This window comes from Saimiri boliviensis, chromosome 9 (assembly GCF_048565385.1).
Source record: "Saimiri boliviensis isolate mSaiBol1 chromosome 9, mSaiBol1.pri, whole genome shotgun sequence".
Classification (NCBI taxonomy): Eukaryota; Metazoa; Chordata; class Mammalia; order Primates; family Cebidae; genus Saimiri; species Saimiri boliviensis.
The window spans coordinates 19,148,779-19,163,044 of record NC_133457.1 but is presented as its reverse complement, the minus strand read 5'-3'; the positions used below and the strand labels follow the sequence as shown (position 1 = coordinate 19,163,044).

General features: G+C 40.7%; 1 protein-coding gene across 2 annotated transcripts in view; it reads left to right on the top strand.

Annotated features, from left to right (window-relative positions):
• C9H3orf33 (chromosome 9 C3orf33 homolog) overlaps nucleotides 1-14,266 on the top strand; it is a 29,528-nt gene that overhangs the window by 4,246 nt on the left and 11,016 nt on the right. The window contains exons 1-3 of one of the 2 annotated variants that reach the window (XM_074405531.1): nucleotides 181-2,635; nucleotides 3,829-3,888; nucleotides 10,592-10,739. In XM_074405531.1, coding sequence (XP_074261632.1) covers nucleotides 3,844-3,888; nucleotides 10,592-10,739 — 193 coding nt within the window. In that variant the 5' untranslated portion in view covers nucleotides 181-2,635; nucleotides 3,829-3,843. Of the gene's footprint in view, nucleotides 1-180; nucleotides 2,636-3,828; nucleotides 3,889-10,591; nucleotides 10,740-14,266 lie in introns of those variants that run through there. The other variant, XM_039480290.2, reaches the window with a different exon arrangement.

Below are 14,266 nucleotides of genomic sequence, written 5' to 3'. Positions count from 1 at the left end.
GGTGGGCGCAGGGCGACACAGAGCGACCCTGAGAAGAACGTGAGGCCTCAGGCGGGGATCCCGCTGCGGCCGAGGAGCTGCAGAGAACTGTGGGGGAGTGAGCTCGAGAGGGCGGCACCGCGAGTGTAGTGTGCGGGGCTGCAGAGGGAGGGCCGGGGGCGGGCCAGGGGGCCAGTTCGGCCTCATTATTGCAAGGACTGTGCTGGGTCCTTGCTGGGCTGTGGGGGGCACCTAAAAGGGCGAGACGCAGCCCAGCTCGGGGATGCCACCTGGTCCTGTAGAGCACTTGGGGAAGGCTCAGAGAGGAGACAGAGGAAGAGTAGGGAAGTCCTGTACACCTTGGGAGAGAACATTTCTAATTTTTATTTTTAATTTTATTTTTTAGGGATGGTGTATTCCTTTCTGGCCCAAGCTGTAGTGCAGTGGTGCGATCATAGCTCATAGCTGCCTCCACCTCCTGGGCTGAAGAGATCCTCCTACTTCAGCCTCCCAAGTAGTTGGAACCACAGGTGTGCACTACCACACCAACTAATTTCTTTTAAAGTTAGAGACGGGGGTCTTGCTGTGTTGTCCAGGCTGGTCTCCAACTCCTGGCCTCAAGTGATCTCCCACCTCAACCTCCTGAATAGATTTCTTTTTTTGAGACAGGGTCTCACTGTCATGTTTGGAGTGCAGTGGCACCATCATGTCTCATTGCAGCCTGCACTTTTGGGCTAAAGCAATCCTTCCACCTCAGCCTGCTGAGTAGCTTGTCACCACACCAGGCTAATTGTTTTTTATTTGTGAGGCAGGGTCTCCCTGTGTTTCCCAGGCTGGCCTTGAACTCCTGGCCTCAAGGGATCTGCTGGCCTCCACCTCCCAAAGCACTGGGATTATAGGCATCAGACCGTGGTGCCCTGCCTTCTTTTTTCTTTCTTTTTCTTTTCTTTTCTTTTCTTGTGTGTGTGTGTGTGCGCGTGTGTGTGTGAAGCACTAAGCCTCTGGAGTTGAAGCAAGAGAGGGACATGATGTTAGGCCACCAGACAAGAGAGGGTTGTGGCTAAGACACAGAATTGTGGTGATGTGAATTGTTTGGGTGTGAGGTACAAAGAAAGAAGTCCAAGGAAGCTGGTAATAGTTGCTGATAAGGGGCTGGAGTAAATGATTTGTTGGGGAAAATCTAGAGAACTTTTTGGACATGTATATGGAGATGTGTGAACCTGAAGATGGTTATTAAGACTTCTAAGCAAAACTGTAGATGCTGTTCTTGGCAACTGGACGTGGAATCTGGTGTTGAAGGGCGATCAAAACCTGACATAGAACATTGGGAATGACCTGCTTAAACCTTAAGTAGGATGAAGCTGTGGGCTTGAATAACAACTCAGAGCAAGTGAGAAGAGCAACTGAAGGAGCTCTAGAATTTGGGGGAGTATAACATGGAGAATCTGGGGAGTGAAGAGGAGGTCAGCAAGACTAACAAGAAGCAGACAGTGAGGTAGTAAGAAAGTCAGGACAGCCAGGTGTTCTAGAAGTCAAGTGAAGAAAATGTTTTCAGAAGGAATCATTAACTGTAAAAAAAAAAACCTCTGCTGAAGACCAGGTGTGGTGGCTCATGCCTATAATTCCAGTACTTTGGGACGCTGAGGCGGGCAGATCATGAGGTCAGGAAATCGAAACTATACTGGCCAACATGGTGAAACCCTCTCTACTAAAAATACTAAAATTAGCCGGGTGTGGTTGCCTGTGCCTGTAATCCCAGCTACTTGGGAGGCTGAGGCAGGAGAATTGCTTTAACCAGGGAGTCGGAGTTTGTAGTGAGCCAAGATCACACCATTGCACTCCAGCCAGAGTGAGATTTCGTCTCAATTAAAAAAAAAAAAAAAAAAATTTTGCTGAAGGCCAGGCATGTTCGCTTATGCCTGTAGTCCCAGCACATTGGGAGGCTGAGGCAGGTGGATCGCAAGGTCAGAAGTTCAAGAGCAGCCTGACCAACATGGTAAAACCCTGTCTCTACCAAAAATACAAAAATTAGCCAGGCATGGTGGCACACCCCTGTAATCCCAGCTACTCAGGAGGTGGGGCAGGAGAATTGCCTGAACCCGGGAGGGTACCCCATCCTGGGCAATAGATCGAGACTCTGTCTAAAAAAAAAAATTCTGCTGAAAAGTTGAGTAAGACAAGCTTTGCAAATGCTCTGGAGCCAAGCAGCACAAGGTCTAAGGCCATGCAGTTTTAACTAACCATTGTAGCCCCAGTTCTTAGAGTAATGCCTGCCACTTAGTAAGTGCTATGTAAATATTTGCAGCATCATTGAATAGTAAATAATATATGTGTTAATCGATGAAAACTCACGTCTTTCAGTTAAGCATAATAGATGCATGGGTTATTTCAAATTATAAAGTGACTTCATAAGGATTATGGGAGGAAGTTGTGTAAATTAGAACATGATTATAATATTACAAATAATCCAATAACATAATCCAGAGTATTTACCTTTGTGCATATTTTCAGTCTCATTTCTTTTTTCTTTTGAGACAGAGTCTCACTCTGTTGCCCAGGCTGGAGTGCAGTGACACAGTCTGGGCTCATTGCAACCTCCACCTCCTGGGTTCAAGTAAATCTCGTGCCTCAGCCTCCTGAGTGGCTGGAATTACAGGTGTGTATTGCCACGGCTGGCTAGTTTTTTTGTATTTTTAGTAGAGACAGGGTTTCACCATGTTGGCAGGGCTGGTCTCAAACTCCTGGCCTCAAGTGACCCACCCGCCTTGGCCTCTCCAGGTGCTGGCATTATAGGCTACAGGCATGAGATATCGTGCCCGGCCTCAATCTCATTTTATGTACCTACTTGTATTGATTGAAGCAAAGTGTGTTAGATTATCACTTTTTTTGAGAGTTGTAGGATTCTTAATTTTTCATTAAACTCCTTTAGACCTACCCCAGTTTAAATGAAACACTTAAAAAACATCACTGAGCTGGGCACGGTGTCTCAAGCCTGTAATCCCAGCACTTTGGGAGGCAGAGGCGGGTGGATCACGAGGTCAAGAGATCGAGACCATCCTGGTCAACATAGTGAAACCCCGTCTCTACTAAAAAAAAACAAACACAAAAAATTAGCTGGGCATGGTGGCGCGTGCCTGTAATGCCAGCTACTCAGGAGGCTGAGGCAGGAGAATTGCCTGAACCCAGGAGGCGGAGGTTGCGGTGAGCCGAGATCGCGCCATTGCACTCCAGCCTGGGTAACAAGAGCGAAACTCTATCTCAAAAAAAAAAAAAAAAAAAAAAAAAAAAAAAAAAAAAAATCACTGAGTATTTCTCAGCCATTTACCCACATTTGCCAAGTTTCTGTATTTTAAGGTTTTAGTATAAGATTTTCTACCAAATACTTAAATTCCCACCATGGATGCAAGGTTATACTAATTGCTATGGCTACTGTACAAGAAGTACTAGACCAGTTCATACATTTATGGAACTGATAGTTAAATAATACAATTAGTGGAGAACAGTCCAATACTATATACATGTATGTATGTGTGTATGGGGTGGGTGAGTGTATATATGTATGTGTATATGTTTAGACACACACACACACACACACACACACACACACACACTTCTCTGTGTGCCAGATGGTTTGGGAAAGAATTTGAGTATTGTAAAAGTTAAAAGAAGGAAAGATTAATGAATGAATAGGCAGTTTTTTGAAGAAGTGGGCCTTTATTTGAAGGACGTACATTGTTTGTACAATTAGACATAGAGAGGACAGTCTTATATTTTTCCACCTTCTAATTAGTACTTTCACTATTGTGACTAATAATTAATGAGAGTTAACCCTTAAATCTCTTTCTGTAGAACATCAGCACTGGAATGGCCATAGCTGGAATAATATTACTTCTAAGAAGCATTCGACTGGTAAGTTAAAAAATGAAAAAGACATTACAATAAGCAGCAAGTAGTTAGTTTATTCACATTTCAGATAATTTTTATCTCAAGCAGTATATCATATTGTTATGCATATTGGTAGCTTTTAAATAGTATTTTAGAACAATGAACATATTTTAAGGTCTTGGTTTAAAAGTAACACATCCACAGGATTTTACAGAAAGTAATTGCATGGTCTATATTTCCATAATCACATTTTTTCATTCTTTTTTTTTTTTTTGAGATGGAGTTTCGCTCTTGTTACCCAGGCTGGAGTGCAATGGCGTGATCTCGGCTCACCGCAACCTCCGCCTCCTGGGTCAGGCAGTTCTCCTGCCTCAGCCTCCTAAGTAGCTGGGATTACAGGCACGCACCACCACGCCCAGCTAGTTTTTTGTATTTTTTTTTTTAGTAGAGACGGGGTTTCACCATGTTGACCAGGATGGTCTCGATCTCTCGACCTCGTGATCCACCCGCCTCGGCCTCCCAAAGTGCTGGGATTACAGGCTTGAGCCACCACGCCCGGCCACATTTTTTCATTCTTAAAAAGGAATCTGAAAAGGATTTACTTTGCTAGAATGTTATAATCACTAAATTTGCATTTCAAACACTGCAGAATATCTTAAAAGTGTTTTTTTGTGGTACTTTTTATTTAGACCACAGTTGAATATGTCTCTTAGCACTCAATAATTTATGCTTCCAGTTAGCACATTTTCTTAGCTCTTTCACTAATGTTTTATTAGTAGCATAATAGACATATTTTTTTTCTATGCCCATTAAACAATAACTCCAGGGGCCGGTGCGGTGGCTCACGCCTGTAATGCCAGCACTTTGGGAGGCCAAGGCACGTGGATCACCTGAGGTCAGGAGTTCGAGACCAGCCTGGCCAACATGTTGAAACCCTGTCTTTACCAAAAATACAAAAAATAAACCAGGTGTGGTGGCAGGTGCCTGCTACTTGAGAGGCTGAGGCAGGAGAATTGCTTGAACCTGGGAGGTGGAGGTTGCAGTGAGCTGAGACTGTGTCACAGCACTACAGCCTGGGCAACAAGAATGAAACTCCATCTCAAAAAACGAAACAAACAAAAACCAGTAACTCCAGCTTCCCTTTCCCCTCATCCCCTGGCAACCATCATTCCATTTTTCATCTCTATGATTTTGACCGCTCTAAGTACCTCATATAAGTAGCATCATACTGTATTTGTCTTTTTGTGACTGGCTTTTTTCACTTAGCCTGATATTACTAAGATTCATCCGTGTTGTAGCATATATCATGATTTTTGTCCTTTTTAAGACTGACAATATTCCATTGTAAGTGTATATCACATTTTGCTTCTCTGTTGATCTGTTCATGGACACTTGGGTTCCTTCCATGTTTTAGCTGTTGTGAATAATGCTGCTATGAACATGCCTATACAAATAAATCTTTGAGACCCTGCTTTCAGTTATTTTAGGCATATACCCAGAAGTGGATTACACAGAAATTGTATTTTTAATTTTTTTTTTTTTTTAGACGGAGTCTCACTCCGTCGCCCAGGCAGGAGTGAAGTAGTGTGATTTCAGCTCACTGCGACCTCCACCTCCCAGGTTCAAGTGATTCTCCTTCCTCAGCCTCCTGAGTAGCTGGGATTACAGGTGCCTGCCACCACACCTGGCTAATTGTTTTGTATTTTTAGTAGATACAGGATTTCACTGTGTTGGCCAGGCTGGTCTTGAACTCTTGACCTTATGATCCACCTGCCTTGGCCTCCCAAAGTGCTGGGATAACAGGCGTGAGACCCTGTGCCAGGCCTATTTCAAATTTTTTTAGTAACTGCCATACTGTTTTTTGTAGTGGTTATTTTACATTAGCACTAACAATGCATAAGAGTTTGTTTCACCAGATTCTTACCAACAATTATTATTTTCTGTTTTTTGTTAGTAGCCATCTTAATGGGTTTGAGGTAGTATCTCATTGTGGTTTTGATTTACATTCCTTTAATGATTAGTGATGTTGAGCATCTTTTCATATGCTTATTGGCCTTTCATATGTGTTTTTTTGATAAATGTCTATTTAGCTCTTTTGCCCCTTTTTGAATGGGTTGTTTGGTTTTTTGTTGTTGAATTTTAGGAGTTCTCTATATTCTGAATCCCTAATTAGATAATTGATTTGCAAATGTTTTCTCCCATCCATTCTGTATGTTGCCTTTTGTTTTTGTTTTTGTTTTTGTTTTAGAGACAAGGTCTCACTCTGTTGCCCAGGCTAGAGTGCACTGGTACGATCATGACTCACTGCAGCCTCAACCTCTTTGCCTCAAGTGATCCTCCTGTCTCAGCTTCCTGAGTAGCTGGGACTAAAGGCATCTGCTACCCTGCCTGGCTAATTTTTTATTTTTCTGTAGCGATGGGGGGTCTCGCTATGCTGCCCAGGCTGGTCTTGAACGCGTGTCTTCAAACAATTCTTCCATCTCAGCCTTCCAAAGTGCTGGGATTACAGACATGAGCCACTGTGGCCTGTCTGTGTGTTTGCTTTTTCTAACTCTGTTGATAGTGCTCATTGATGTGCAAGTTTTTGATTCTTATGAAGTCCAATTTGTCTATTTTTTTCCTTTTAATTTTTGTGGGTACATACTAGGTGTATACATTTATGAGATACATGAGATATTTTGATTCAGGCATACAGTGCATAATAATCACATCAACGTAATAGGGTATCCATCACCTTAAACATTTATTATTTTTCCTGTTATAAACAATCCAATTATGTTCTTTTAGCTATTTAAAAATGTATAATAAATAATTGTTGACAGTAGTCACCTTATTGTGCTACCAAATATTAATCTTATTCATTCTATTTCATTATATTTTCGTACTCATTAACCAACCCCACTTCTTTTTTTTTTTGAGACGGAGTTTCACTCTTGTTACCCAGGCTGGAGTGCAATGGTGTGATCTCAGCTCACCGCAACCTCCACCTTCTGGGTTCAGGCAATTCTCCTGCCTCAGCCTCCTGAGTTGCTGGGATCACAGGCACGCACCACCATGCCCAGCTAAGTTTTTGTATTTTTAGTAGAGACGGGGTTTCACCATGTTGACCAGGATGGTCTCGATCTCTTGACCTCGTGATCCACCCGCCTTGGCCTCCCAAAGTGCTAGGATTACAGGCTTGAGCCACCACGCCCGGCCCCAACCCCACTTCTTGCTTATCCCCAGCTACCCTTCCCAGGTTCTGGCAACCAATATTCTACTCTCTGTCTCCATGAATTCAATTTTTGAATTTTTTAGTTCCCTTAAATAAGTGACAACATGCAAAGTTTTTTCTTTCTTGGGTTACTTAACATAATGACCTCCAGTTCCACCCATGGTGTTGCAAATAACAGTTCTATTTAAGGCTGAATAGTATTCCACTGTGTACATGTACTGTAATTTCTTTTTTGAGACAAGGTCTCACTCTGTCACCCAGGTTGAGTGCAGTGGTGTGATCATGGCTCACTGCAGCCTCGATCTCCCGGGCTCAAGTGATCATCCCATGTCAGCCTCCTGAGTAGCTGGTACCACAGGTGTGAGCTGCCATGTCCAGCTAATTTTTGTACTTTTTGGAGAGACAGGGTTTTTTCATGTTACCCAGGTTGATCGCCAGCTCCTGGGCTCAAGTGATCTGCCTGGCTTGGCCTCCCAAAGTGCTTGGATTACAGACATGATCCACTGCACCCGACCCATATTTTCTTTATCCATTCATCTGTTGATGGACACGTAGGTTTCTTCCAAATCGCAGCTATTGTGTATAGTGCTGCAATAAGCACAGTATTAATGATATTTCTTTGATATACTGATTTCCCTTCTTTTGGTATATATCTAACAGTGGGATTGCTGGATCATATGGTACTTCTATTTTTAGTTTTTTTTCTTGTTGTTGTTGTTGTTGTTTTTTTAGATGGAGTCTCACTGTGTCCCCTAGGCTGGAGTGCAGTGTCACCATCTTGCCTTACTGCAGCCTCTGCCCAGGTTCGAGCGGTTCTCCTGCCTCAGCCTCCTGAATAGCTGGGATCACACTACCACACCCAGCTAATTTTTGTATTTTTTTATTTTTATTTTTAATTTTATTTATTTATTTATTTATTTGTTTGTTTTTTTGTTTTTTTGTGTTTTTGTTTTTTCTTTTTTTGAGGCGGAGTTTCGCTCTTGTTACCCAGGCCGGAGTGCAATGGCGCAACCTCGGCTCACCGCAGCCTCCGCCTCCTGGGTTCAAGCAATTCTCCTGCCTCAGCCTCCTGAGTAGCTGGGATTACAGGCATGCGCCGCCATGCCCAGCTAATTTTTAGTATTTTTAGTAGAGATGAGGTTTCACCATGTTGACCAGGATGGTCTCGATCTCTTGACCTCGTGATCCACCCAGCTCGGCCTCCCAAAGTGCTGGGATTACAGGCTTGAGCCACTGTGCCCGGCTATTTCTTTTATTTTTGAGACAGAGTTTCACTCTTGTTACCCAGGCTGGAGTGCGATGGCGCAATCTCGGCTCACCGCAACCTCCGCCTCCTGGGTTCAGGTAATTCTCCTGCCTCAGCCTCCTCAGTAGCTGGGATTACAGGCACGTACCACCATGCCCAGCTAATTTTTTGTATTTTTAGTAGAGACGGGGTTTCACCATGTTGACCAGGATGGTCTCGATCTCTCGACCTCATGATCCACCTGCCTCGGCCTCCCAAAGTGCTGGGATTACAGGCTTGAGCCACCGCGCCCGGCTTTGATTCAAGAAATTTTTAAATTTCTTTTTTAATTTCTTTATTGACTCATTGGTCATTCAGGAACACATTGTTTAATTTCCATGTGTTTGTATAATTTCCAAGATTCCTCTTGTTATTGATTTCTAGCTGTATTCTGTTGTAGTCAGAGAAGGTATTTGATATAATTTTGAAATTTTTAAGACTTGTTTTGTGACCTAACATATGGTCTATCCTTGAGAATGATTCATGTACTGAGGATAAGAATGTATATTCTGCAGCCATTGGATGAAATTTTCTATGAATATCCTGGGTCCATTTGGTCTATAGTGCAGATTAAATCCAATGTTACTTTGTTGATTTTCTATTTGGAAGATCTGTCCAGTGCTGAAAGTGGGGTGTTGATGCCTCCAGCTATTGTTATATTGGGATCTCTCTCTCTAGCTGTAGTTCTAATGGCTCTGTATATCTTGGTGTACCAGTGTTGGTTGTACATATATTTATAATTGTTATATCCTCTTGTTGAATTGACTATTCAAATAGTCTATATATTTTATTTATTATATTTCTTAAATCTCATTTATTTTATAATTCCTTCCCACCCTTTTTTTTCCATGCCATTGATTTGTTGGGAAGACCAAGCGATTTATTCTATAGTATATTTCACATTCTGCGTTTGTCTCCTACATTATTCTTGGTTATAAAAATCTTCAGTTCAATTTTACTGTCATAGGGAGTTGGGTACTAATTTATCCTTTTATTTTTATTTATTTATTTTATAAAGACAGGATCTCGCTCTGTGACCCAGGCAGGAGCGAAGTGGCACTATTATGGCTCACTGTAACTGTAAACTCCTGGGTGCAAGTGACCCTCCTGTTCCATGTTATGATGCCCAGCTGATTTTTACATTTTTTTTGTGGAGGTGGTATCTCGCTATGTTTCCCAGGCTGGTCTCAAACTCCTGGCCTCAAGTGATCCTTCCACCTTAGCCTCCCAAAGTGCTGGGATTATAGGTATAAGCCATCATGCCTGGCTTTTCCTTCTGTTACGTAAGCCTCTTAACTAGCCATAATTATGAACAAAGCTTATAGTATTGTTAATGTGGAAAAAATAGGCATAAAGTATTGATTGATCTCAAGAAATTACGTGTTAGGGATTGTAGTACATTCCTAATGTTGGCCTTTCTTTTTTTTTTTTTTTTTTTTGAGACGGAGTGTTTCACTCTTGTTGCCCAGGCTGGAGTGCAATGGCGCGATCTCGGCTCACCGCAACTTCTGCCTCCTGGGTTCAAGCAATTCTCCTGCCTCAACCTCCTGAGTAGCTGGGATTACAGGCACACGCCACCATGCCCAGCTAATTTTTTGTATTTTTAGTAGAGATGGGGTTTCACCATGTTGACCAGGATGGTCTCGATCTCTTGACCTCGTGATCCACCCGCCTCGGCCTCCCAAAGTGCTGGGATTACAGGCTTGAGCCACCGCGCCCGGCCCGGCCTTTCTTTTTTCTTTTTTTTAATGTGCCTTTTCTCCTACAAGATAAAAAATAATAAGAAGAAAAAAATATTGTCGGTTAAGGTTCTAATTTAATTTGACTCAGCTTTGTTTAAGTTTTCCCACCAGTATATGCATGAATACATTGCACTTATGTAGAATAGGATAGAGGCTGTTTAACCAGATTTGTGTGGTGCCAGGCACAGATAGATACTCATTGTCTTTTGATGAATTGTGTCATATTTTGAGGTTGTAAGCTTTTAGAAGTTAGGAGTCTATTTAATGTTCTTTATGTAGTAGCTTGAAAATGGTAAATAATGACTTGTAAATAATGTTTCCTTAAACACTTTTGACTAAATCGTATTAAAGTAACGTGAAATTAAGACCTAAATTTACAACTGTTGATGGTTATGTCTTCTTGTGAAATGTTTTGATAATTTGACATTTTAAATTTTGAAATGACAATAATAATGTGATTATATTTTTCTCCTTGTAAATCAATAGACGTCAAAATTTACAAGCTCTTCGGATATTCCAATAGAATTTATAAGAAGAAATGTTAAACTACGTGGACGATTACACCGAATAACTGAGAATGGTTTAGAAATTGAACATGTACCTATTACTTTACCTATTATAGCATCATTGAGAAGTAAGTAAGGTACAAGATTAATGAAACTAAGTAACTATTGTAGTATTCTTTTATTAGATGTTATTTATAAAATAGTAAAAAAAAAAAGTAATTTTAATTCCTAGTAACTCCATTGTCTATGAGAAAGTCTCAATTCTTGGCCTTATACATAAGGAGGTACTTAATTTGGCTGAGATTTTCTTTCTTCCTTTGCTCTTTTTTAAATTCAACCACTCAATCATTCATACAAACATTCAGTCATTCATTTCACAAATGTTAAGCACCTACTGTGGTCTAGGACCTACCTAAGCTAATTGTACAATGTTGGGTAAAACAAACAAAGCCCCTTTAACCCTTGAAGCTTACAGTCTAGGTAGAAGATAGACAACAAGCAAATGAAAAGTTGTCCTAAGAGCTATGAAGAAAAGGAGCAGGATACTAGGATAATTTTGGGGGGTCTTGGGGGTGGCAGTATGGAATCTATACATACAGAGTAGTCAGAAAAGGCCTCACTGAGGAATTGCTATTTAATCAGGGACCTGAAAAATTAAGAGGAGGCTAGCTAGGAAGAGCATAGGTGAGAAAGAGCCTGGTGCTTTTGATAGGACATACGAAGACTCCTGTGTCTAAGGCTCAGGAAGGAAGGGTGTAAGACAGGGTATCCAATCTTTTGGCTGGGCCACGTTGGACGAAGAAAAATTTTCTTGGGCCACACATTAAATACACTAACAATAGCTGATGAGCAAAAAAAGGAAAAAAATTCTCATAATGCTTTAAGAAAGTTTACAGATTTGTGTTGGGACATATTCGAAGTCATCCTGGGCTGCATTTGGCATTTGGTAAGATATGCCAAAGGACATTGGAGAGATGGGCAGGAGCCAGCTCTTTTCTGCTGCAGTTCCCATTTCTTCTTGCTTTACATCAAAGCCCCAGTCACACAGACCCTCCTGATGCTTATATGCATTCTTATAACCCTGGACCTGACTCTTTGCTTGGTGTGTCTTGGCATCTGTTGAACATCATTTGATTATTTAGGATCCAGCTCAACTGTCAGCTCTTTTGTGAAGCTTCCTTAATTGCCAAGCTGAATTAGCCTCTTTCTTTGCCATACCCCACAAAAATTAATGATACACTGCAATTATGTTTGTATTTCCCTTTTTCTGTTATTATTATATATTTAGGTTTATATTTCTCACTGAACTATGAGCTCCTGATGGGCAAGGATTTTTTCCTTTTTATCTTTGTATTTGAAGTTCCTAGAAAATACTTACTGGCCAATAGAGACTTGGTAAAATTTGACAAATGGATTAATTTAGTTCTGTTTATGGCTCTTCTTAATATTCTGATTTCATGAAGAAAGGAATACTTGCTTTTTTAAAATCCCAAGATGAACAAATATCACGTTGTTCAATAAGATATAACTGTAAATGAACAAGATTGATTTTTTCTCCCAGACATACTTGATAAGATTAATTCTTTTAATAAACCAAAGAGAACTTAACAGTTTTAATGTGTGTTGCTCCCTAAAGAGAGCTGCCACTTCAGCTCTAGGCAGTATTTACACTAAACAAGTTCTTTAGGTTCTCAGTTGTTATAATAATTTAAATCTCTCCTATCTGATTGTAATGGCTTGTTAGACCTTAGCCAGCCAGATCATCACATGTGATTGTCCAGTCTATGCATTGCATGACTACAGGGGTGATATTTAATAGAAATCTGCCTCTTGAAATCATGCAATGCCACAGTGCTGTAATTGCCATATATGATTTTTATTATTAATGGGTCTCACAACAAATAATAATGTGTTTATGTAATTTGGTACATAGAATTTTAGAGCTTAAGGGAGCCTTAGAAGGCCTTAAATTCCCATTTTACTATTCTCCTCCACTTATTTTAATATTTTCTATGGAGATTAAATGCCATCTAGCTAATAATGATGAAATCAAAGCTAGAAAACAGATTTTCCATCACTCAGTTCAGAACTGCATGTTCTATAGACATAGAAGTTAAAGAAACAGATGGTAAATGTCTTATACCTCTCAACAGATATTAACCACTACAGATGTCATGATAGTGCTAATGCCTGTTTTATGACTGACGTAAACCGCTTATGTGAAAAGATCATTTTGCACTTCCAGACATGAAATCTATTTACCTGTAAAAAGGTTTTCGAGCTGTAAAGTTGCTACCCAAACCATTTTGAATGATATGTTAAGTTGCTAGAGCATAGTCTTCATTTTAAAATACTTAATTAGAAGCTCCTTATGTTCCTTTCACTATTACTATTTCTTGGCTTATATAACAAAAATAGATATTTATTCTATTTCTGAGGAAGGCTAAGACCCAGGTCCTAAAAACGGAGGTCATTCTTACCAAGAAAGTTTGGTTAGAATGACTTGACATAGTAGCAGAGGCTGCATGGTGTAGTAGAACACAGATTGGTGTGTGGAGCTGTGTTCTGTTTCTACTTTTGGTCTGTGGTTGTTCCTACCACCATCAAACAAGAGACTTATAAGATTTCCTTTTTTTTTTTTTTTGAGATAGGATCTTGCTCTGTTGCCAGGCTGGAGTACAGTAGCATGATCTTGGGTCACTGCAACTGCCACCTCCCGGGTTCAAGCGATTCTCCTGCCTCAGCCTCTTGAGTAGTTGGGACTACAGGCTCATGCCACCAGTCCCAGCTAATTTTTTCATTTTTTTTTTCCCAGCTAATTTTCGTATTTTTAGTAGAGATGGGGTTTCACCATGTTGGCCAGCTTGGTCTCGAACTCTTGACCTTGTGATATGCCTGCCTCGGCCTCCCAAGTGCTGGGATTACAGGCGTGAACCACCATGCCCGGCCTGGAGAGTTATAAGATTTCTAAGACTCTTTCCTCATGATAATTCTGTGCCACCTGTCCCTTCTGCAGTCTTATTTTTGGTGTGTATGAGTGGGGAGGCATACACACACATATGCACAGAGCCTAAAAATTTTATAGAGTAAAACATTTAGAATAGTTCATTCTTTCAAATATTACTGAACACCTGTGCTATTGTTACAGTCTCAGTATAGCAGCAAACAAAGTGGGCACATGCCTGCAGTAGTCATAAAACCTGCAGTCTAGTGAGGAAATTATTCAAAGTTAATCTTATCCCTGATGGTAAAAAAAAAAAAAATTGGGACATAGGTGTAGATGATTCTGCTGTCATACAACTTCATGTGTCTCATGAAGTTGTCCATTGTCATAAATCCACTTACAGTATTTTATAGATCTAGAGTTGTTTATAAAAAAATCAGTTTTTGTTTCATGTCCTATTTCTCTAAAAACCTTAAAAATGTTTAGTCACAAAGTTTCCCACCCATCTCATGAGGCAGAAATATAACAGACTCCCTGGTTGGGGTTTGCTCCAGTGTTCATCTCATGTTTGTAGTTTTTCTAGATAAACATGATCTTTCCTTTGCTTAACATAGTCACTCTCTACTCCCTTCTGCTTCTCTATTTATTTGAAACATGTAAGTCTCACCTTATCTTTATTGATTGATTTTGAGCCTCAGTCTTGCTCTGTCA